At 44.6% G+C, this 25058-nt stretch overlaps 1 protein-coding gene across 3 annotated transcripts in view; it reads right to left on the reverse strand.

Annotated features, from left to right (window-relative positions):
• The window catches only part of TEAD1 (TEA domain transcription factor 1), a 156685-nt gene that overhangs the window by 16269 nt on the left and 115358 nt on the right, over window positions 1-25058 (reverse strand). For all 3 annotated transcript variants that reach the window (XM_071456627.1, XM_071456626.1, XM_071456628.1), the window contains 5 exons: window positions 15916-16050; window positions 15689-15735; window positions 15169-15230; window positions 12957-13081; window positions 3531-3704 (listed from right to left, as the gene is read on the reverse strand). In XM_071456627.1, coding sequence (XP_071312728.1) covers window positions 3531-3704; window positions 12957-13081; window positions 15169-15230; window positions 15689-15735; window positions 15916-16050 — 543 coding nt within the window. The remainder of the gene's footprint in view (window positions 1-3530; window positions 3705-12956; window positions 13082-15168; window positions 15231-15688; window positions 15736-15915; window positions 16051-25058) is intronic.

The following is a 25058-nucleotide window of genomic DNA, read 5'->3' on the forward strand; positions in this document are numbered from 1 at the left end:
CAGTGCTGAGCAAATGATTGATGGCTACATGGGAATGAAGAAGTAAGATAGCACAAAGGATGGGAAATGGGAAATAAATGGTGAGACAGAGTATTGGGACTAAGCAATAACCACACATCATGAACAGAAGCAGGGAGGAGGTGAACTTACAGAGTAGGAGGAGGTAGCAGATGATGAGAGAGTAGATACTAATTCAGATACTTAATTCAGCCAAAATTAATCTCTGCCCATATGAATATATTTGAGATTACTTATAGGGTCAAAAAACACTGTCAGCAACCTGTGCCAGCTTTTTCCTGGTGATATTATGACTGTTTAAAAGAGTTTTTTAACACTCCCCATAAAAAAGGGAACGGCATCCTTTTTTTCCTAATGCCCTATTGGGGTGAAAGCAATAAAGGACAGTGAGCTGATAGTTTCTAATTCTCATGACTAGCTATCTCCTGGTTTTCCTGGACATATTCCTACATATGTTTAGGACTGAGGGCCACTGGTGTGAAGTTTTTCCTAGAAGAGCATTCCTTGTGACTCTTGCAACACTTAAACACCACCCCAGGCACCTTCTCTCTGCTTCATTCACTTGATGAGAGAGAAAATCCACTGGTTTATTTTAAGATCATGGCTCAGGAAAGTGTTCTCACCACGTTTTTAATGTATAACTCAGAAGGATGTTAGCACTGTATGTTTTTTAATCTCTCAGTTAATACAGCACAAAATTGTGTTAAAAAGCCATTATGTTGGAAGGCACAGTTAGGTTAGGAAATGTTGGATTGAAGTTGCCTGCACATCCTGACTGCTGAACTGTATCATGTCACAGGCTTTTGCTACACAACTGCACACCCACCCTCTGAACATCCTCACAACCTTTCTCTGTCTCTGCTGTTCCCTGTGCTGTTTCCTGAGCTCCTCAGGAGCTGTGCTGAGCACAGAATTACACATTTCACAGAGGTGTTTTTCATGGCACCACCTCGAGGCCTTACAGCAGCCATGAGTCTGATGTGACAGTGAGCACTTGAGGTGAAGGGGCTGTCAGCCCCACAGATGTGTCACAGATGTGGGGCTGGGACAGGAGTGTTAGAGGGGAGCACTGCTGGGAGGAGACAGAGCAGAGAGGGCTGGCACTTGGATTTCCAAAGTCAGGAGAACACCACAGACCTCAATGACCCAAAGAAGGTTTCTACTGGCTTTAGGTATAACTTTGAGCATTCAGTGTGCCTGAAAATCAATTTCCACATGGAGGAAAAGCAGAACACACAATTCCTCAATTACCATATCATAAATCTCTGCTGCATCCACATCTAGTATAAAGTCTGAGGCTTATCATCCTCTGTGGGAAATGAGAACAGGCATGTGAAGTGACATTCATTTTTGCCAGTGTGCTCTGCAAATATTTATTACACAGAGTGGATTGGTGAGATGATGGCCTCAGGTCAAGGCAAATTTCTCTAGGAAATGTATTTAGTGGTCACAGACCCTTAACTCCAAGCTCTGCTCCACTGCAGTCAGATTTCTCCTGCTGTTATATTTGTCCTTTTCTCACCTCTCAGAAACCTTCTTTGCTGTACTTCATCCCTGTGTTTTCTTATCCCAAATGCTCTCTCTTCCCATTGCCTCCCTCTTTTTGACCCCACATTCTCACCTGCCTGTTCCAGACCACTGGCACCACTGTGTTTCAGCTCCCACTGCTCTGCTCTGCTCTCTGCTCTTTCTGGCCTCTTTGCTCAGCCAGCCCTCAAACACTTGGTCTACAGCTCACAGGCCCAGTTTTAAGCCCTGTGAATTTCTCAATGGGTTTCTTCTGCGGTCCAACACAGCTTCTGCTCAGTGGCTTAGTCCTTCTACATCCAGACTTGAGAAAAAAAGAGTTTCCCTCATTCCAGTTTCCACTCCTAAATCTGGTGCTACAGAAGCTCTTGGAAAGATATGAAGTCTGGGGGATTTATGAGGTGTAGAGTATTTCAAATCCCATAGATAAACTCAAGGAAATCTGATCACAAGCAGTGGTTCCAGATCAACCTATTCTGGTTTCAGCCTCAACCTGTCCACCCTGTAATTAAACTCTGAATATGTCCCTTTTATTGAAGTTTTAAAAGAAAAAAAAAATTAAATGCTTAGATGCTAACTGCAGCTATGAAAATGAGTATGCCACAAAATAGTACTCAAACAAATTAGTGAGCATAAAAAGCTTTAGTATAAGCATGAGGCTCAGCCTGCAGATTTGCTGATCATTTTGGATGAAACATTTAGTAGTTTAGTGGTGGATTTGGCTGATGGTTGAACTCAGTGATCTTAGAGACCTTTTCCAACCTAAATGATTTTATTATTTTATGATTATGTCGCTAACATGATAATTTGCAAATGCAATAAGAAAAACCTGGCTTATCAATTAAATTCATCACTACTAGGTCAATATGCAGCATCCCAGCTTTCCATTCCAATTATTCTTTCACCCTTGCTCTGAACATGAAAAGTTATGGAGCAGAATCCTATGGCTGACTAACAACAAGGCAAGGAGAAAGCAGATGTGCTTCAAGAAAACAGCCCTGAGAGCTTCCCAGGCTCAGAGCTGTCTCAGCTTGGATGTCTCTGCACAAGCACAGGCTGACGGCAGGGCTGATCCTCAACACCCCCTGCACCTGGCAGCAGCTGCACCTCGGAAATACCCCAAAGCAGGCCCCATTCCCTGCCTTTCCCTGCACCACTAGATGGCAGTTCCCATCTCCAAACGGGGCTCTGGGTACCTGCTGGCTGCTGCCCGCAGTGCAGAGCCAGGCAGAGCTGGGGCACATCTGCCCTGGCCGCTGGCAGCTGCCAGCTCTGTGCAAACAGCTCTGCACGGCAACAGAGGCAACTTCCACAGGAGCAAACACCTCCCCCAGCCTGCTGGGCAGCAGAGTCCTCCCCTCCACGCCTTATGTGAAAAATGCCTATTTTATGATTGGCTTTTCGCAAATATTGAAATGAATATTATATGTGTTGTGTTAGAAAGTAATGCTGCATTAATTCTCTTAAGTAGTGTGGTAAATATAGTTTTAGGTTATAACATAATGTTAAAATAGAAACCATGCTATGTAAGATACTTTTTGTACAGAAAGGACTCACAGTGAGATAGCAGCCACAGGACACCTGAATCTTTCAGAGAAAGAGAATTTATTGCCCCATTATCAGAAGAAACGAACTTCTTCCCGCCTCGAAGGCACTGTCAGGATTCAGAGGAAGAAGCTGACACTGCCCAGAAAGAATCCTGTGTTTGAATGGAATTTATGCATCATGGATGAGGTGTATGAATATGCAACAGGCTGTTGCTTTTAAGGGTTAATCCTCTGTTAACGTGGGTCCTTTTTCAGGCTGATTTTGTCCAGAAAAAGGTACCTGGACTGTCCATAATTCTTTGTCTCTATTGTCTCATATTGTCCTAATCCAAATTGTCCAAATTACTATTACTCTAATTGTATTACTATTTTTATAACCATTTTATTACTAATAAACTTTTAAAAACAATTGATTGGCGTTTTTCACACCTGACTCACCCAGAACTTGACGAGGAAGAAAGCGTTCTGAGGCCCCTTCCCAAAGAGCTCCTTCAGGCCGCCCTTCTTCTCGGGGAATTTGTCGTAGATCTGGCGGATGTCCACCGACTCCAGCAAGGGGTCGCTGTAAGAATGGTTGGCGTGTCCAATGTGCACGAAGAGGTGTTTGTTGTACTGCAAGGGAGGAACAGGGAAATCAGTGAGAGGAACAGAGCGGGGCTGTGCTCCCATGGACTGCAGGACTGGCTCCTGGCACGGGGATTTTCTGCAGTATGGCTCCCAGGAACAGCTTCACTGATTGTGACACACACCCTTGTGAACAAGGGTCAACATCAAAAAAACCCCACTGCGTCCCCACTGCAAGCCCCAAAGCACAGGCCTCTGCAAGGGCGTAATTTACACTGCAAGGCCCAGTGGCAGCAGGGTGATAAAGAGCCCTTCACTGGGCATAAAAAGATGAATGTGCTCAGGAGGAAAGCCTATTTTTGCTCCTTTAAACAGTGATTTTTAATGGCCTGTGTCCTCAGAGCCTGAATTTCTGCTTGTGCCACAGAGCCCACTCCTGCACGCTGCAAGCCTCTAACTGCAGCACATCTCAACTAAAGGAGATGGAGGGCATTTCCTTTTGACTGCAGGAAGGAAGGCCAGTTACTCTGCACTGCTGTTCCTACAGACATTGCTGCACTGCTGTTCCTACAGACATTGTCCTCCTGTATTTCAACCCATGTAATATTAAAGAGCCCAACTTTTCCCCCTTCCCTCGGGAGCCAGCTCTGTAGATGACCATCCCTGCCAAAACACATTCAGCCTCAATTTCCTATTTCTTAACTTCATCCCATCACACCTCATTATAATCACAGCAATCGCCTCGGCAGTGCCTCTCCTGCCTGGGGGACATCCTTGGCCCAGTGAAGTCCACCCCAAAGGAGTCCAACATGATCTTTTTGGGGGCTGCCATTCCTCCGAGAGAACCTTTCAGCACCCGAAACAAAACTGGAAGGATGGACATGACAGACCCTCCAGCAGTCAATCAGCACCTCCCAGGGTCACCAGAGCAGAGTGAAGGAGCTCCAGAGTGGCAGGATTAAACACTGGGGAAACACTTTCCCCACGCAGATCACAAAATATTTTGCTAACTCAGTCAAGGGAAAGCTGATACACAGTCAATGAACACTAGAGAACCCTGTCACATTGAACAGATGCTGTACATAAGGGGCAATTCCCAAAAGCTAGGCACAAATAAAATATTTAAAACCCCAAAGCAAACCTCATTTAAGCTATTTTGTTTACAATGTACCTGCTGAATGAACAAATTGAAGTGACAAATCTAAATGAATTGGGCAACCACTCAGAGCCTTCCTTCGGTGTGAGCAAAGTCTTCCCTAGCAGATGTCCAAAACTCTGGGGAAAAGGAAATGGACTGGCTGAATTTCTGCACTTAGGAAATGAAATTGAAATCTATTAAAAAATCATCTAGCACAGTGAAATCTGAATTTAGAACCAGAGAACACTCATCTGGGTATGGGGCCAAAAACAAGATACAGCCTCTGTTTTCTTGCAGGTTGTATTTCTTTCTAAATTTTGTAGAAGGAAAAAGGAAAACATAACATCTCATTAAGGCATTTCCACAAGCAAAATAAAAATTGGGGATTGTTTCCTCTCAGTCTTCTCTGCTGGAGTTGTTCCAGGTTGTATAAATAACCACATTTTTATGGAAACAGAATTGAGGGCTCAGATTCTCCTGTAAATTGTCCTCCTCCCCAAAAGGGTGTCTCTCTCCCAGCCCAAAGATGGCTGGGGAGGGAAGGGGGAAGGGAGAGCTGCATTTTACAGTTTGACCACTGTAAACTCCCAAGACAATTCACACACTGTGCCTTATTCTGCAAGCCAGGCAAATATACAAATTGCTCAGTATCCAAACTTCAGTAAAGGCAAACACATTTATAGGGGCATGGAGCATGAAGTCTTAATACTCTTTAAATATAAAAGCAGTTGGAGGCAGCTGCAAAGCTGCCACAGTTGTCTGCAGAGCTTGCCAAAGCACCAGATGCTGCTGCAGCAAAATTTCTGAGCGGGTACAGTAGGACAGATGGTATGACATCACCTGACAACATTCTTAGGACAGAAATGTTTATTTTGATATTGCAATGTGTGATTATTTTCTCCTTATGTTGCTGCAATTCCTATGCTAAGTACAATCATTACTAAGCTAATTAGACATGGCATATTTCTGCAAGCTAACAAATGATAATGCAGCACTGGAGCAGGGTAAATGGATACTGAAATGATCCCTATCGCTTTTAGACAAGCACGCTCCACGATAACAACTGATGCATGGATAAAGGCAAAGGAGCAAAGTTTTCTGCCTGTATTTTTGAGCCCATTGGTGTCTGAGAAGCTTAAAAACATCCTCGTTATATTGAGAATTCACTGCTGATTTAGACTGAGTATCCCAGAGTCATTGAAGTACATTAGTTGCTGAGGAATTTACTCACGCCGAAGCATTTAAAGGATTTGCATCTGGCATAGGGGCAATAATGTGTTTTAGATGTCATAAACCAGCACAAATCAAATCCTGTATTTTCTAAGTACACAAGAATAGGAAGAACATTTCCAGCTCTGTCTCCTGTGTCTGCATTACACGACATGCCCTGGAGATGGCCGCCTCTTAAAGCTGAGCTCCTTCCCTTAGAAAAATTCTAACTATCCAAAGAATGCAGTAAAGCCATGAAATATGACTGTTGTCAAATAATACCACGAGAAAAATTATAATCCACTTAGGAATTTAAAAGAACCAAGACAAATTGCCAATGGCAGGGGATGCAAGCATTTAAGCTGGTGCAGAACAAAGACAAACCACCTACATCTGCTCTATCAGCCAGCACGTGTATTTGCAAAAGCTCCTCACCAGTTTTGCCCTTATATTCTGGCACAAGCACACAGATCAGCACATGAGGGGGTGAATGGCTCCCCATCCACAGGGTGATGTAGATGCTAAGCAAGGAGGAAGGCAGGGGGCAGCTGTTTCTGTGGGGATGACCTTGCTCATGGGCACAGCACCCCAGAGCAAGGGTGCTGCACCCTCCTGCTGTGCTCTAACGCTCCCAAATCCCACTGGCACGCCTGCCCTAGCAGGGGCTGTGCTTCTGGGGGAGCCAGGTGGGGTGGGCTGCCTGGGAGCCAGGCACTGGGGTATCAGCAGTCTGTGTGCAGCTCTAACCCAAACCCTGCTCAGCCTCAGCTCTGCTGCCGTATCTCATAAATCTGAAACACTTTAATTTCCTGCTGATGTAAGAAAATCACTTGGTCTGCCAACAAGTTTTCTTATTTCTACCAAAACACTAGTAACTGAATATTTAATTCCTGCTGCTGTTGTCCTCCACTGAAGCAGATTGGGAGTTATAAACATGACATTTTAATGCTATAACTGGAGTCTGTACCAAGTCCTGTTGTTAAGGTTTTTAACACATTCCTGTGGAATGTTAACTGAACTTTCTGTGCTGTATGCTACCATACAGCTGCATGGGCAACCTGTTTTTTCATGGACCTCCCCGCCTTCAGACTCCTGCCTGGATCTGCTCAGGGATTGAATCGGAAATGTGAAGTAAAAGGGGGTTTTGGGTGACTTTATGGTTGCAGAAGTGGAGAGGTAGGTGAAGAGGGAAGGCAGTTCCCTGAGACTTCAATGTTGCCCAGCACTTCCCAGCAACTGCCAGAGCAGTCCCAGTGTGAAACTGGGACTGGCTGGTTGGGCAAGCTGCTTACACAACGTTTCCATCAGCTTTTCTGCAACAGTGAAGATACATCTTCCACTTCTGGCCTGCCTGATTTAAGACCCTGCAGTCCCAGTTCCAGCAGTGCTGAGTGCTCAGATGGGAAAATTATGCCTGACTAAAGGAAGCTCTCAATAATGTTAAGTATTCTGCAAAATCAAGCTCATGACAAATCAAAGGGGACCCTCAAAATCAGTGGCCCATTCATTCTTTTGCACCTGAACTTCTTGGTTTGTCAATTGTGAGTAATAATGCTCCTTCATCCAAAAAGACTGCACTAGCACATCTGTGAAATGCAAATGGAGGGAATTATTAATTCCATTTGGAAGGGAGGTTAGACAGTGCACAGCGAGCAGGGCACGGGGCCACGCATTTCAACAGCAGAAGAAAACAAACTACTGAATAGTTGCTTATCAAAGAAGGGCCATCTACATCTCCACTGAATGCAGCAGAGGAACAAATGAGCACGTGAGCATGTCATTATCTGCTCTCTGCAGAGCAGAGCAGGGGATATTGCCCAACTCCTGGGAGCCTGGCTCTGGTTTTGGGCTGGGGGCAGGGGAAGCTGCAGGACGAGTTGGGGAGGTGCAGGGCAGAGGCACAGGCAGCTGCAAAGCCCTTGGGGCGAGCCAGGACAGCTGCTGGGGGCAGGCAGAGTGGGGAATTCACAGCCACAGCCCACCCCACTCCAGTGCCAGCCCACCCCGCGTGCCCCCCGCACTTCCAGTTTTGCTGGGAGATCTCCCTGGCAGTGGGTTTGAGGAGAGGAAGAGAGGCCCATGAGGGCAGCAGTGAGAGCACAGCCAGGGGCAGCAGGCTTTCCAGCTGTGGGCTGGCTTTGGGGGATAAATGGTGCTGGGCTCCCAACACACCTGGCTCTGCTCTGGCCCCAGCACCCTCTCCAGAGAGTCCATGTCCTGCCACGGCTGGGCTGGGGAAGCTGCCCTGGAATTCCTTCAGGAATCCATGGGGTGCCCCAGGAATCCTGCAGGATGGGAAATCTGCTGCCATGCCACAGCTTCACAACTGGAGCCTGTGTCAACACTGGACCTCTTTAAAGTGCTTTCTTGGGACTTCTAACTATGGAGACCCAAAAATGAACATTTCACAGAGGTGAACATTTGCATCCCACAGCCAACGAGCAGCTCTCCAGCACGGCAAAATAAATGAGCCTTGTGCTCAGCAAAACTTTTTCTGATTCCAGATTAAAATGACCTCCAATCCAGAGTCTGCAGCTCTGAGACATTCATCCTAATGTGAGTTTGCTTTCTTGTCCTTTCACATCACAAAGACACTAAAGCAAGGACTTCCTTGTGACTGAAATGCTGGACTGCTTTTTATACTGTTTACAGGGAGTACAGAAAGGATAAACAATCCTTGCAACAATGGATATTGTTCAAGGATGGAGGGCTTCTTTTGAAAAGATCTCATTTATTTTTCATCACTTAGGTGGTTTGATTAACTTTGGTGCGTTTTACTGCATTTGGCTAATGATGGCAGGCTGGTTTTATGGCCCTTGAGCAATTGCTTTCCCTTTCTGGTTCTCAGGCACAATTCTCCCCGGGCTCACAAAGTCTTTTTACAACAATAATAAAACCTGAATTAAAACATAAAGAATGTTTTATTTCTTCACCACTTTTCAAAATACACTTTGAAATTTGGACCTAACACAATCTGACAGTTTGGATGGGTGGACTAATACTGAAAATGTCCATCAGCCATGTTCTTTATGGCCCTATATAGATATTTTAAATGTAAAGCTGTCTGAAGTGCTCACAATTTAAATAAATGTGACAGCAAGAGCAAGAAGCCTCAAAAAAGAAGAAAGGGCTTTTTTTGTTGGGTGATGATAGGGCTTTTTCCCTGAATGAAAATCAAGCTTGAGTATGTGTGTACATGTGTATGTATATACATATATATATATATATAAAGATTTTGAATTATTTTCATTTCAGTTATAGTCTTTGAATTTTATACCTACTTGTGTAGCAGTCAGTTTCTTAGATCCTTTCTAACCTGCCTGCATGCTCAGTTTATATTTGTTAGGAAATATGGGATTGCTTGGTTTAGCATTTGTCCTGAACTTTCACAGAACCACTAGACTAAAAATGGGAAGTCCCCATTAAGGAAAACCTGTCTTGGAAGCAACAGATGGGCCCAAAACCTGCTCCATCTGCTGAGAACAGAGTTACACAGGGCAGGGAATATTCAAAGGTAGCTGAAATGCTGCTGCTTGGGCCTGCAAGGGAAACTCCTATGCACCATTTAGGAATTGCACTTAAGCATAAAATGCCACAAAAAGAAAATACAGCTTGACATTTGTAAACTGAATTGATTTTCATGAAAAAGGTGGAGCAATTTTACCCATCCTCAGCTGCAGAGTCAGTGTTCCAATATTTTGCCATCTTGTGTTCCCCAGACTATCTTCTGCCATGCAGAGTTACAGTGAGGGTTGCTTATTGTTTCCTTTCTATATTTTTCTCTTTTGTGAATAGAACAATTTTGTGTCTAAACAAGGAAAAAGATCAACAGATCAACAGCTGTCCACAAGTGAGGGGACTCTATGGAGCTGATTTCCAACCCTCCAGAATGCCCAATCTAAACTAACCTCTTAAACTGCCTGGCATTGAGCTTTTTAAAAAGCTTTTAAACACCATTTGCCATTGCAAGAGCCACAGAAATGCTGCAGGCCCCACTCCTACCAGGAATTATTCCCTGTGGTTGGACCTTTGTGCCCATGCACAGCCCCACTGCAGGCTGTGGGAGTCACCACGGGTGACAAAGCTAAATTTCTCATTTCTGGCCAGGAATAGGGACTGCAAGAGGTCTGCCAGGACCAAGTCCTGTCCCCAAATACACAGTTTTCAATAAACTTCCAGGCTACAGTTTGATGTGGAATTGGTCTACTTGCCTCTAGCACTATGAGGCTTTCTGGCCTGATTTTGTGCTGGGGGAGAGAGGGAGGAAGGGTCACCTGTGTTTAATGAAATGTTGGAAGCACATTTGATGAAGATACTAATTTGTGTCGTTTTCTGTGAAAAGTCAGCAATGTAATGAATCTATAAGTGTTCTTTTTCAGAAGATAGAGGAGAACTCCTACACGTCTCCTGCAGCAGCACACAAAAACATTCAATTCTGAGGCCAGCAGAGGCACAAAGGAGATGCTGCAATCACAGCACATGCCTACAGGACTTCATGTGCACATTGTGGAAACACACTCAGGTCACATGCCTTGCTGGTTTCATGTGAAAAGTAATAAAACCCCATTTTTCCTCTGCTGTGCAAACTGTACCTGCAGTAAAACAGCCCCACAAAGAAAGGTGTGCAAAGCTGCAGGCAGAATTCACATTTTCTGCAGTGGCACTACAGGAGGCTGGGGTTGCTCTCACCAAGGAGAGCTCTAGGTGCTTGTTGGAGAGCTCTGAGCACTGGAGACAGGGCAGGCTGGCAGCAGGCCCACAGCTGCCCCTGCACACCAGAGCCTCTGCCCAGAGCCTCTGCCCAGAAACACCCTGGGAACTGCCCACACTGCCCTGGGGGCTTTTCCCAATGCCCTCTCAATGCCAAATAACCAAATTTACTTAATTCAATGTAAGAAACCCTTCTCCTGCTCCTGACTCCCCTTTCCCAGGCAGTGACGCTCACTCAGTGCCACAGGGGCTCATCCTTTGGGGGCCCATGGCAGCTGCCTGGATGCTGCAGGCTGTTCCCATGCAGAGCCCTGCCCCACCTGGATGAGCTAAATTGGGAATTGACTTTGCCTAGAGTCTCATTTTTGCAGTGTTACAGCACACAAGTAACTGCTTTTTTTAAAACAAGTCTGGGTAGTTTGATGCTCCTGCTTGTCCTGTAAACCCTCCTGCATAAATGCATTTGAAGGGTGGGTTTCTCAGCAGGCTTCTTGCAAGCTGGGACAAGACCCAGTGGGCCTCTGCACCCTCAGGAATTTCAAATAATATCAGTTTACTCCAAAGAAGGCTTCACAATGCTGGTGGGGCCATCCTGGGTAACCATGCTTCTGTTCACACCTCTACTGTCTCCCTGCAGGGCCAGAGCTGCTCAGCTGCCCAGCCCCTGCTTGCCTCCTCTGACATCAAAACCCAGATACAGAGGCACCCCACCATATTAGCCCAGGAGTTTAGTATATAGATTTATGTTATAAAAACCTCCAGAAAAGGAAAAATTCGGTGGCAAAACAGCCAATGAGACTGCCCAGAAGTAAGATTTCATTCACACACAGACAGCAAGACAGGCTGAGCATCACGTGGCCACATCCTGTTCTCCCAGTAACCTGGAGCACACACACACATGCTGGTGTGGGGCAGGCTGGGGATGGCAGAGCCCAGAAATCAGCAGGACATGTTCCATGGGGTCAGCAAGGGCTGGGGAATCTGTGCATGGCTAAGGGTGACTGCTGGGGAGACCTGGATGTTGCACCCAGGCAGCAGAAATCCAAATTGTTGCCCAGAGGGACTCAGGGCTGGGGTGGAGGGGGTGCTCCAGAGGGGCCTGGAGGACTCTGAGGTGAAGCCCACCAGAGGCAGGGTTGCCATGAGACCATGGGAAGGCAAAGGGATTCCAAGGAAACCAGGAATGCCTGACAGTCAGGTGAGCACTGAGAGAACTGTACCTGCTGCCAAACATTTGCTGCACCTCAAAGCCCGTTCAGGCTGGCAAAGCTGCCACTCAGCAAAGCAGCACCCTGCCACGTGGTGGGTGCATGGACAGCTGAGCCAGGGTGTGTTTTCACAGGGATGTGTCCCTGCCAGGAGCATTCCTCTGTTGTAAGGTTTCTGGGCTATGTCTCCAATGCCCACAGTGCAGGGTAAACACTCCTTGGATAACATCCCTGGCCAGAGCCCATTAATGCTATGGTTTCCAGTACTGGATTATAAAAAGAAAATGATAGCTTCTCTCTTCTCCAGGCTCCTGTATTTTGCCAGGAATCTGAACAAGAATGGCCTGTCCATATCACCCATTCAGGACAGTATTTGCTTTTCAGAAATTATCTCGAAAAAATTCTCAGGTTCCAGCTGAAAGAAGTTCTTTCAATTTATTTGCAATGCAGTAGAATCAGTGCTAAGCTACCTAGCTCTTGGTAAATATATGGGGATTAATGTCAAGGTTTAAGGCTTACTGGAGCAATGACACATTACAGCCAACTTCAGAAACTACCCTTGCAGGTATAGTATACAGACTAAAAATTAAAAGAAAATTTAAAACCTCATTAAAAAAAATCCAATATGCAATATGCACTCTTTCTGGGCAAGTCCTTAATTTTGTTTTGGTTAGGAAACAGATTAGGCTTTAACTTAGAGTTCAAGCACTGAATTCTTGCCAAGAACACAATGCAATTTGGTACACCTGCTAAACTAGGTCAGCAGTGAGACAGGCGCCAGAGCAAACCCTGCCTGCTTTCACAGAGGCCTCTGGCTGCTGCAAATGGGGAAAAAGAGGGCAAGAAAGGAAAACACAGTCCTAGGGTGAGAGGAATATTGCACAGAGCAGCAGTGAGCACAGAGACACCGGGAGTATTCCGTCATACGTGATGGAAGGCATGCCCAGAGGGTGGGGAGCAAAGGAGAAAAGCTGAAGATCAGGAGTAGAGGAGCAAAGCTGAGGATCAGTGGACACAAGGGCAATAAATACTCACTGATTCAGGGTCCCTCTGCTGCTCAAGGAAAGCTGAAAACTCCACCAGCCTGAGCTTGGTCGTACCGATGGACCGGCCCTGCCACGCAGGCACGGAGGGGGCTGGAGCTGATGTGGGCTCAAAGCCTGGAACACAGGAAACATCTTCATCAGGAAGCTGACACTTCCTCAGCTCATATTTTCTCAATTAAAAATAATTGGGAATTATGCATGGGGCCCTTGGATATTTATATTAATATTAGCAAGTAATTAATTCAGGATGAGTTAAAATTGGAAAAACTCAGGGTAATGTGTAGAAAAAGAGGTGGCAGCCCAGCAATCTAATAGTGGCAGAAAGAAAATTACTACTGCTACTTTGTTTCCTTGGGGCTGTAACTGACTGTAACTGACAATTACGAGTCTTAAAACTTCCTGCAGAAGTTTTGTTTAAATTATATACTAGATTACAGAGATTTATAGAGACTTCACCTGGACCTACAGCTGCACCCTTCCTTGGAAACTGGCATCAAGGCTCACAGGAGGCATTACTGCCTTGGGAGTCAAGAGAACTGACTCCATTTCTGGCTCCTAATGTGCCACATGTTACAGGTAAATCACCCCTCTTTTTGCCTGTTTCTGCTGCCACTCTCAATTCCCCTCTCCTATTTAGAGTACAAGCTCTCCAAGGCAGGGACTGTCTCTTACTACGTATTTGCACATTGGGTCTTGACTTCTTTTGGAGCTTTTAGGCATCATTATGATACAGCTAATAATAAATAATTACTGTAGAGAGCTGAATCATACCCTAAAAAGAAAAAAAAGTGTTTCAAATTGATAATAAAGAGAGAATGACATGATCTAGATAGAGAAGGGATGTTAACCACCCTCTCTAATTCACCTCAAGAGAAGGAATAAATGCTCTCTCTTGGTCCTCATTGTAGAAAATTGGACAAGAAGGAAAGAAAACTGTAAAGGAAGAGGAAAAGGCAGTAGCTCACAGGCAAAACTCATCTTGGGAGAGACACAGGCACAAGAGAGGCAGGGGAGAGGCACCAAAAGTACAAGAATAAAGATTATCCTGGACTAGGCTGAGAAGCAGGGAGAGAGCAGAGGCAGTGTGTGAACATATCCCATGAAACGAATGTGGTACCTGACCCCAACCCTCAAATTCAGGCAATGAAGGTGTAAGGCTTGTGCAAAACAGGGAATTACAAAAGTCACTGGCTAGACATGAACAGGAATTGCAATGGAGCAAAAACTCATGCACAAGTTTTGTCTGATTTAGAAATACCGATGTTCCTATTCTGAGAGAAAATATGGATGGGTAAAAGAAGACAATAGAAAATACCTGTCTTAGAAAATAATGTTATAAATTAGTGATGTTAAGAAAAGGGCATTCTCATGAATGCAGAAAAATAGCTTTAGTTCAAAGCATTAAATAGCAGCAAGTTAGAAAATCATAAAGAATTGGGTAAGGGTCAAAAACTTGCTGCACAGAGTCAGAAGCATTTGGCAAGGGAGACATAACATGAGAAATCATCTGCAAAGAAATAATGAGCTTTCATGAAGTCAGGCATGGAAGGAACCTGGGAAAAGTAGCAGGGAAGTAGCCATGGGAAGGGCTTGATCAATTTGAGCAATGAAATTCAGAATAAAATTAGGTACTTATCAAAGTGGTACCAGGCAAAGCAGGACCTCCAGGAGGGCATGAGTTATAAACAACCTGATACATAGAGAAGTTTTATACTTAAGGCTAAGCATATATGATGTTGGGAGGGGTTTTAGGCTCAGTTTAAAATAAATTAAGGTGTATTCTTGTTACAGAGCTATTCTAAAGGAAACATTCATCCTATTACTCATTTTTTACAGTAATTCCTACAATACAGAGTGCTGACTGGAAATCACACATCACAACTCCTTGCATATGCATTAGTGCTTCCTACCTAAAAAAACCCCAAACACAATGATTTTCCCTAAGATATAATATAGGACACTACATCTATATCTATATCTATCTATATATATACATATATATATATATATATATATATATATATATATATACACATATATATATATATATATATAATAATAGGACACTGGGATTGATGTTTCCTTTGGCTGGAGGGCACATGAGATCCTGAGCACTGGCTCTGCCCAGGGCAGAAGCTAATAAATCACATTCAGTACAAAATTCAAGTAATTTTAAGGCAGAGGATAAATGGGAGGATTACCTGAAATGGGAGCTGTGACTGATGGCTGTATAGGATAGGCCTGCTGAACGAATGGCTTGACACTGCAATAAAGAGGTGCATAAAAATCACACACTGTGCCATGCACAGGAAATTCCATCAGAGTCACACAGTATAGGAAAATAGGTGCCTGATGACCTTTACCCACAAACCTATCTCTTCCTTGCAGAGCATATTTAACAGACAGACAGCACAGAGGGAATAGATGGGGTGAGAATGACACCCAGGGTGGGCACTGCTGGGACTCCCAGAGGACACTGAACTATGGGGACACAAAGGAGGGTGCCCATCTGGTATTCAGCCTCAGTTTTGAGGTTTGGGATCCCTTATAACTTTTTGAAAGTGAGTTCACATCACTATAAAGGCTCTTTCTTTCCCTGAAACTGTCTTTACCTCCTTTTTGGAAAAATTTGCAAGTTCTTGCTTTGCAGATCTCCCAGAGTGCACAAGCCACCCTTCACACTGCATAGAGAAAAAAACACTTTTGAATTTTCAGACTTACTCTTGTGAGGATCCAGGCTGCCCCGTTTGAATCATGCCCGGCCAAAACTGAAAGAGGAAAAACAAACAAACAGGGCCACAGTTGTTCTCTTTGTTGGAAGGACTTGGGGTATTTTTGAACAAGCACCATTCCTTTTGCAAACTCAAGTCAAAGCATTAATCCACTCATTCCATCTTAGTTTTCTACTGAACGTTGTTAGGGAATACAGGGATTTTTTTGGGACTTACCCCAGGTGCCCCAGGAAATGTAGGACGGGGAATTCCTGGCAGGCCCAGCTTGTTGTGAATAGCAGTAGCTGAGACTATCTGAGCTGATGACATTGCTGCCATGTGCTGGAGTGCTTTGTCCTTTGCTGTCTGATCCTTTAATATGACAATTACACGGAGTCTTAAAATGTTTGGCACAACAAATGACATTAAATAACTGCAGCTACAAGCATGAAACTAAAAACTTAAAAAGCCACACAGAAAATGCAAAAATAGCAAACCATGCAGGGAAAAAAAAAAATACAGCACGGAGGCTAACACTCAAACTACCTCAAGGCAAAACCTCCTCTCAGACATGCATGGTAGACCTGAATTCTCACAGTCTGCTCTGCCAACACACAGGAAGCTCTGGCAGAGCAAACTACTGCCCAGTTGTTTATCTGGGCAAATTCTGATTTTAAATCAGGCTGGGCTAAACAGGGCGTGCTCCTGAGGCTCAGCTCTGCCTGCAGGACAGGGAGCACTGAGATTTGAGCTCTATCATTTCCATCTAGGAGAAGTCTGCCTTTTGTATTGCCCTGTAAAATGAGAACACAGAACTGCGGCTGACTCGCAAACAGGGACAGAGTTTTCTTCTTGCTTAGGGACATTTTGGATTCAGCTTTACGACAAGCATTTCCAAAGTTAGGTCACAAACAGGTAAATGACAGCTTAAATGTTCAATTGTGGCATTTTACTGATTTACAGTGTTCCCACAGAGAGCTACCAGCCATAAAATCCCTGCTTTTTTCCAGCACACAGGAAGGAGTTTAGGAAAAGGTGGCTTCCTATCAGTTACTTGTGTTAGAGCAGCACTTGGAGTCCCAGCCACTGCCAGCCAGGGATGGCCACAGGACAGAAGAAGGCCTCTTAATGCAACAGAGTTAACCAGGGGGATGTCTTAGGTCAGGGAAGATGAGAAAACAACAGACTGCTACACGCTGGTACAGCAGGGTTCCTCATCCAGAAGTACTGGATTAATAACTACCAATATTTAGGTGTGTCACTTAGAATGAAGGAACACAAGCAGTATTAGGCAAGGATGTTTTGGGTTGGGTTTTCTTTTTTTTTTTCTGCTTTTATTTTACAAGCAAAGTAGCAAGCATGCTGGCAAGAGGTGCATGCTCTTATGTATGACATATGACTTTGCACATATGCTCCCTCCGAAGCTTGTATGTAGTAGTACAATAGGTGAGGAGTTTCTTCCTTTGAATAGCTCCTTTAGAAACAGCACAGGCTGAAAGTACAGGAAAAGCTAGCCAAAAAATTCTGCCAAGCACAGCTAAGGTACATAATACTTGGTTTAGTCAAAATACTTACCATGCTTGTTACCTGGATACAACAACAAACAGTTTATTAAAATGCTTGTGTAGAATAGCAGAGTCTTAGCAAAATATGAACAAAATAGTAACAAACAAAGGAAGAGCAGTTTGCTCAACATTAAATATCAGCTTTAAACAAATGCATTATTTTCACCCAGGGTCTGATTCATTAAAAGGGGGGGAAAATGGTTTAAAAAGAAAAAAAACCCAATAAAGCCCTGGGGAGAAACAACCCCCAGCTCCCTGTGTGAAAGCTGTGGATACTGGAGGAGAGGGATTGTTGCTGAGTGTGTTTCCCTGAGCTGTGCAAGGAGCCCCTGTGGGACACAGCCTGGAGAGCAGCAGGTGGAGCTGGGCAGGAGCTGCTCCAGCACCATTCCCTGTGCCCAGCACCATTCCTTGTGCTCCCTGCAGGACAGCCCTGTGCTCAGCACCATTCCCTGTGCTCAGCACCATTCCCTGTGCCCAGCACCATTCCCTGTGTCCAGCACCATTCCCTGTGCTCTCTACAGGGCAGCCCTGTGCTCCAGCACCATTCCCTGTGCCCAGCACCATTCCCTGTGCTCCCTACAGGGTGTGAGCCTGCAGGACAGCCCTGTGCCCAGCTGCCTGAGCAGCTCTAACACCCTGGGCTCGCCTGTGCTTGGGGACACATCCCTCAGCGCAGGGACCAACTCAGTCCTTTCACAAAACTTGCAGCTTTCCAATAGAAGCACAAGCAGCTCTCTGGCTGAGAGCTGGAGGTCAGCCCTGGCTCTCAGCCCTGCCTGCCCCAGGTGGGAGGCTGTGCACAGGAGGGCTGTGCATGGCATGTTTCACTGGCTGCCTTTGGATGTCTGCAGGCTAAAGAGATGTTCAGCTGAGTGCTAAGGAGTGGCAGAATCCCGAGGTTCATGCAGCTCCCCAGACCCCTCTACACTCTTGCACAGCAAGAAGGACCCTCCATCATGAAAAGATGGAAGTGAGATTTCCTGAAGCAATATGGAGACCTAGCCCTACCAGATTTCTCTGTTCTACCCTTTTTTTGTAAGCAGAGCCAGCTTGGAAATGCCAAACCATGAGAGTTTCACACAGCCTGCTGGATCGTACCAAAAACCAACATTCAGGGCATCTGTGTCCTCTGTGTAAAGTAAATGATACAGGAGACATGTGCCTCTGGGTCCTAGCAATCTCCAAAACCATGTGAGGCTGCTTTTGTCACTACCTTGTTATCCTCCACACCTGGTGGGGCACTACAGGCTCCCCTCCTGCTCTGCCTCCTGCCTGCCCCCAGCCCTGCCTGTGCCACGACATCAAGATGTGCCTGTGCCTCTGCCAAGGGGACAGACTCTTCTGGATCCACTATCAGATGGAGCTAAACTAAAGGAGAATTTAAAAGTAAAAGCTTTGTCAGGGCTATCAAAGTCCATTCCTGGGAGTTGAGGTAGGTTATGTCTATGAAATTGTTCTTCTTGCCTTGCTTTATCCCTCCAAAGTCTCTGGCTACTTCTCTGCTAGTGTTAGTGCAGTCCAGGAGGAGCTGTATTTATTTCTGCCTTGTGAGGCACTGAAACCAACTGAAGTGCATTACTTTCTGTAATGTTATTGCCATCCAAGGACTAGAATAGGAGCCTGGACGCCCAGCAACAGTTACAGCAGGCAAATCCCACCCTAACAGATGAACTAAGAAAAATTTTTGAAGATTTACACTTCCTTCAAAATCTTCTGAGGAGCTCTTAGTCACCATTACAGTGAATCTGCTGATCCTGAATTCTGGGGACAGTGACAGGGATTTTTGGAGGGAGAAAACATTTTTTTCTTTTGTGACACAAAATGATATGTGCCTTCCTTCTTACCAATTGCTGCTTTTCACCCTAGAATGATCTGTGTTTTGTGGGGCCATTCCTCTCATCCTCTTTGGCTGATTACATTTTCAGGAGGGTGGAGAGAAAGGGAAAAACCTATAGAATGACAGCTCAGAAAGGCAATCCTTGCTACAGGGCTAGTTTTGAGGTGTTTCAACAACCTCCACAGAGCTTCCCCGTGGTGACAAATCTGATCTGGTACATCAGGCCAGTACACTCCAACAGGAAGTTTCACCTTTTATAGGCTTAGGAATCTTTGCATAGTGGAAAGATCAGCTTTTCCCAAAGAAACCTTACATTCAAACATGACAGAAATCAAATTCAAAGTCAAATACAGACACTTTTGAGGTCTTGAGCTGCATTGGCAAAAAAGCACCTTCAGCTCCAGATTCTCTTGGAGAGCTGCAAGCTGCCTGTGCTTGTATAATCAAGTAGACTTCATGGTCTTCAAAATAAATGGGATAGCCACATATTTAGATTGCAATATCAGCTTGTCTGCCACTTAAAAACAAGTGTATGTTGGGGATTTTCATGTTGTAATAGAGAGCACTCATAACCAGGAGGGAATGAGGCTCTCTACCCATCACTTCTGGGATGAAACCTGGTAACTGATTAATAACACACAATGGTATTACATCACACTTTAGGCAACAAGAGAAGGAATATATCCAATTAAAACGGCAGGGGTAATTTACACAGGCAGATTACAGTAATTACCCAGGTTGGAATTTGGCCAGGACAAATGGGTTAACACCCCTACTCTAAAACAGGAACGTTGTGGGATTTTTAATCACTGCAAATAGTTAAGATTTTGATTTCCTATCTTGTCCAAAACAGAAAGGGGTTTGTTTTGCTCTCACTTGTGCTGGTTTGTAAAGCTGGAATAATGTCTTTCAGCCCAATGTGGTTTACACTGATGTAGTAAAATAAAAGTTTGGCCCAGCAAGCTGCAGTCCCGTGCTGAGATTCAGCAGAGGCTTGGGGGGCACAGCATCTCCTACTGGATCATTAAATCCTGCTGGAGCTTAAGGTATTCCTTGGATAGGTCCCATCTGGCCCTGACCTGGTTTGACCCTACTTAATTGATGAGCTCAGATGGGATTGCTGTGGCCCAGGAATGACACTGGAGTAAGCAACAGGCTGCACTCACACCCCTGCATTGCCCTCCTCTTGGAAAAGTCTTCTGCACTGTGGTACATAATTAGTAATGAATGTTACCAGGGTGGGTTTAGAGCCCAGTCAGTGGAAAACTGCTCTATTTCCACTAAATCCCTAAAATATCATCTCTGCAGGGGAGACCAAGATGTGCCTCGTGTTTTAGCTGACTGCTTCTGGCTGCAGTTGCACACACTTTGTTTTTGGAAGATGCAAGCTCTAAGCATCTAATGCAAGAAGACTACAACTTTTAATGAATCAGGCCCTTGAGGTTTGCTTTTCACAATTCATTTTGGAATGCAAAATACATAGTTAAATGAGATAATAATAATAATTCCCCAGTATAATTCATTTATAAATCTTAATATCTATAAAAGCCCTGCATGAAACAAGAGTTTTAAATGACAAGCACAAAAGGATTTGTGCTTGACTTTCTTTTAATCCAACATAAACAGAAGAATAATTCAATCAATCAGTTCAAACAAGTTCTTAAGCAAAAAAATGAAAACTGTTATCTTAGAATGATAAATGGGGTTTTGAATACCATGTTAACTATGACTTTGGGAGTAAAAAAATCTAAGACAGTATGAGGAAAAGTAAGCACAACAGAGCAGTATTAATTCAAGCCCTAAAACCTGTACCAGTATTTAAAATGCAAAACTTTTCATGTAAGAAAAAAAAAAGACATAAGAAACAACAATTTGTTCACAAAATGGATGTTACAGTAACACTAGCATAAAACAGCTTCCTAATAAGCAATTTTGCAGATGTTATTTCTGCTCAGATCTCATATTGATTCAAATAACCTTTACAATAATTAGCTGTAGCTCAAAAAAGATAAACAAATCATGACAATATACAATTGTTCTGGACAAAAGATAGAGAGCATTTCAGTGTTTCTAGCCCTGATCTCCAATTTGCTTATTATTAGAGAAGACAGGAGTAAATACAAAAGCTGGCTATTTCAGCCAGGCAATAGCTAATGCCAAGAAGAGAATGCGCATTCAAAGCTGTCCCAACTTGCTGCCTAATGAGTAGCAATTAATCCATCTTATTGTATTTCAAAATGCTGAAGACTCCATTCACATCAAAGGGAATTTTTCAAGGCTTTTATCATTGTTCATTTAAAAAAGTATAGAGATATCTTTAGCATTTTATAATTGACAACAATATTTTCTTTTTATCCCTAAATGCGGAATGTAGAATAATAGATTTAAAAACATGTAATAGATGTGAACTGTAGGCATTTTAATGTGTCATTTTAATTTTTTGTCTCTGTCTAATTAATCTTGCGCTATGAAGAAAATTTGATATGAAAGCCTAAGATAGATGCACATCCTGCTGTGAACACCTTTACTCTCTGTTTATGTACAGCTTCCAATCCATCTTTTGTCCTGAGTGGACAGAGGTGACTTTGGCTCCCTGTCAGTGCAAAGGTGGGGATGCTGTGACCTGACACTGTGGACTGGAGTATTTGACACAGAAGCACAGCACTGGAGTGCCAAACCTCTGCTTTGCCTCCTGCAGCCTCTGCCTGAGAGGAAATGCCATGAAGAGGAGCCGCCTTTCAGATCTGTCTCCAAGGACAACTTTATCTCAGCCTCTCTTCCCGTTTTCATGAGATTTAATTACTCTAACTTCAGGAAGATTCTAATGACATCAGTATATTAGGATTAAAATCGCTAAAATAGGTGTATTTTCCTGCTGCAAAGAGAATTAAAATGTGTGACATCCCTGGAAGGGCTGGGGGGACATTCTTTACTGGTGGTCTTGAAAGGCAGCAATAGCATTTATGGGTGAAACTTCACTTCCTTGCAGGCTAAGGATCCATCCTTCCATCCTTCCATCCATCCTCAGTGATTGCAGGCACTTCTCATTGAAGAAAAGGGACTTTGCTGGACCAAGCAGAGTTTATGGCATGCAGGTGAGATTGCTGCCTCTTAGGACAGCTTCCAATGCCATGTGTGAGACAGCTCTGAGATCCTTCTGTCCTTGTGGATTTTTGCAGAAGATTAACACAAGAAGATTTGCCTGAGTCCTCTCCTCTCCAAGAGCAGGTTTCAGACCCAGGCAGGACAGTAAGATCTCTTGGTACAGAATAAACTCAGCAGCTACTTGGGGGAAAAGGGTTATTTGTATAAACACTGTCAAACTGAGAGGACAGGAGCAGGGGCCAATGGGACAGGTTGGATCAGACACATCTCAAAAGAAAGTTGACACCAGATCCATAGGGTTTTTTTTTTTTTTAAGTAGTAACTGCTTCCCTGGATGCCACCAATCGTAGAATTTACAAGTGGCAGCTCACTGTTAAAAGGGAGTTGGCCTGGGTGGGAAGCATAGGATCATAGAATAGTTTGGGTTGGAAGAGACCTGAAAAATCATCTAGTTCCAAGCCCACTGCTAGTGGGACTTTTTTAAAAGGTCACCTCTCACTAGACCAGGTGGCTTCAAGCACCATCCAGCCTGGCCTTGAAGACTGCCAGGGCTGAGGCACTCACAGCTTCTCTGGGCAACCTCTTCCAGAGCCTCACCACCTTCACAGTAATATTTTCTCCTAATATCTAGTCTAAACCTATTCTCTTTCAGTTTGAAGCCATTCCTCCTTGTCCTGTCAGTACATGCTTGCATAAAAAAAACTGTGTAAAAAACTGTGCATTTAATCTTCTCCTTGGTCACCCCTTCACCAGGGAATGCAGAATACAAGCACCCACTCCAGGACAGCAAGAGCCCATCATCTTTCCAAGGACATTGATGGGGCTCTTCAGGCTGCTGCCAAAATTGGTCCCTGTTGAAGCAATGACCACTCAGATGTGCTGGAATGTGTCCACCTTGTCTTCCTTTTGCACCAGTGATGTCCTTCTCAGGCCGCTTTTGAAGTCCTCTGCAAACTGCTTTGGCAGGGGGAAGTTGGGCTAAATTATCTCCAGAGGTGCCTTTCAAACCTAAATAGTCCATGATTCCAGGTGATTCTGAGTGACAGTGGGCCATACAGATGGTTCAACACAGAAATAGTGAGCAAAAGGGGCAGTAGCACTAACAAAATGTCTGAAGAAGTGAAGTTCCATCTCAGGTTCAAAACCAGCACCTTCTGCCACCTCCAGGGAGCAATTGCAGCAGGCAAGAGGAACGAGAGCTCTCTTCTTCCTAAGGCAGCTCCCTTATGGCACCTTCTACGTCAAAGTTTCACCGCTTCCATGTGGGAGGACAAGGCCTGTGGGAGGCTGTTCCTTCTCCAGGAGGGACCAGTGCAGGGGGACAGGGGTCATGCCATGGCTCCTGTTCACTGGGACCAACACTGGCAAGGCTGAGAAGAGGGAGGTGGGGAGGGCCTGGCTCCTTCACCCTTGCTGGGCACTCCTCAGCTGAGCTGGGGCTGTGCAGGAATAGCCGGGGAGGTTCAGGGCTCTGAGGGAGCTCATCCCAGGGGCAGCATGGACACTCAGCTAGGACAGGTAGCTCCGCACCCACGGGCCAGCCAGCCCCACCGGGGGAGGCCTGGAGGGGCTTGTGTCAGCAGGGACAGGGGCCAGCAAAGCTCTGTCACCTGTGTGCAGTCTGTTCCCACCGTGGTGTGGCAGAGAGGTGAAGCAAATGGCCCTGCAGAGCTGGGCATCTTCCTGAGGCCATCAGTTCCCAGCAGTGACAAAGCAGCTGCTCCACTTTCCACTCAGCACCGGGGGAGCTGCAGCCCATGGGCAGGTGGGAAAAGGGCAACCAGGTATGAAGCCCTTACAAAATATCTTCTTGTCCAAACAGATCTTCTCTTCTTCAGGCGACTCCTTAAAATGAAAATTCCTTCCAGATGTCTATTTACTGAAAATGCCATCTAGACTAGATGAAATATTCTTAAGAGTTGGCTACCTCTCTGTTCTTTGGAAAGCTTCAATAAAAGTACAGCAGGTGCAGTACTTTAAAATGTTTTTAATGCTTTGTAAGTGTCTTCCCATTTTAAGGTATTTTGGGCATTCAGAAATGGAAACATTTTAGAGCAGTAAATTCAATAATTGTGTTTGACTCCTAGGCCTGTATTTGGTACCTACGTGGGCTTCCTGATTTTTGCAGCCCTGAGCTCTCACCAGTCCTCCAAAACTCCAGGAGCTGCTGGTGCTGAGCACCTCTGAAAGTAGGGCCACCTACTTACATACTTAATTTTAGGCATCAAGGCTTGACAATTTGAGCTTAAAATGCTACATATCTCTCTATTATTGCACCCTGGGTTAAGAAGCAGTACGTTTAAGTTGTCTTAGTCGTTCTTTACGAACCCCAACTGCTCAGCCAGTGCAGCTAAAAAGCCAGCCACCAACAGCCAGACAAGCTTGCCAGCATGCTGCCCATGAAAAACCCAGTGCTTCTGTCAGGGAGGCCTGTTACAAAGGCAGGCTGTTATTCCTATTCTGCAGTTCCAGGATGGGGGTGAGCATCCGCAGTGCTCACTGCTCAGGGCTGGGAAAGCACTGCCTGAAACATTTTGCTTTCCAGCTAGAACAAAAATGTGATTTGTTCTCATATCTGGGTGAAGAAAAAAAAAAATCCATTCACACTAAAAGGAGAAAAAAAAAGGAGGCAAGTAAGAGATTTACAAGTTCCTTCAGTTCTTATTATAAAAAATCGACAGCAAAAAAACTGCAAAACTCCCTCTTCCACTTTTAAATGGTGTGGGAAGAAAATCCTAAAAAATCTCAAGATCTCTGCTGAAAAACTTGAAAAAACAAGCAATCCAAGAAACCCCTATTAAGCATTTCCAAGAGGTTCTTTTCAGCCTTAGAATATATTTTATGGAAGGCAGAGAAAACGGGGACATGTA

Source organism: Agelaius tricolor, unplaced genomic scaffold, assembly GCF_023055355.1.
Source record: "Agelaius tricolor isolate 1412-34295 unplaced genomic scaffold, bAgeTri1.0.p SCAF_62, whole genome shotgun sequence".
NCBI classification, from domain to species: domain Eukaryota; kingdom Metazoa; phylum Chordata; class Aves; order Passeriformes; family Icteridae; genus Agelaius; species Agelaius tricolor.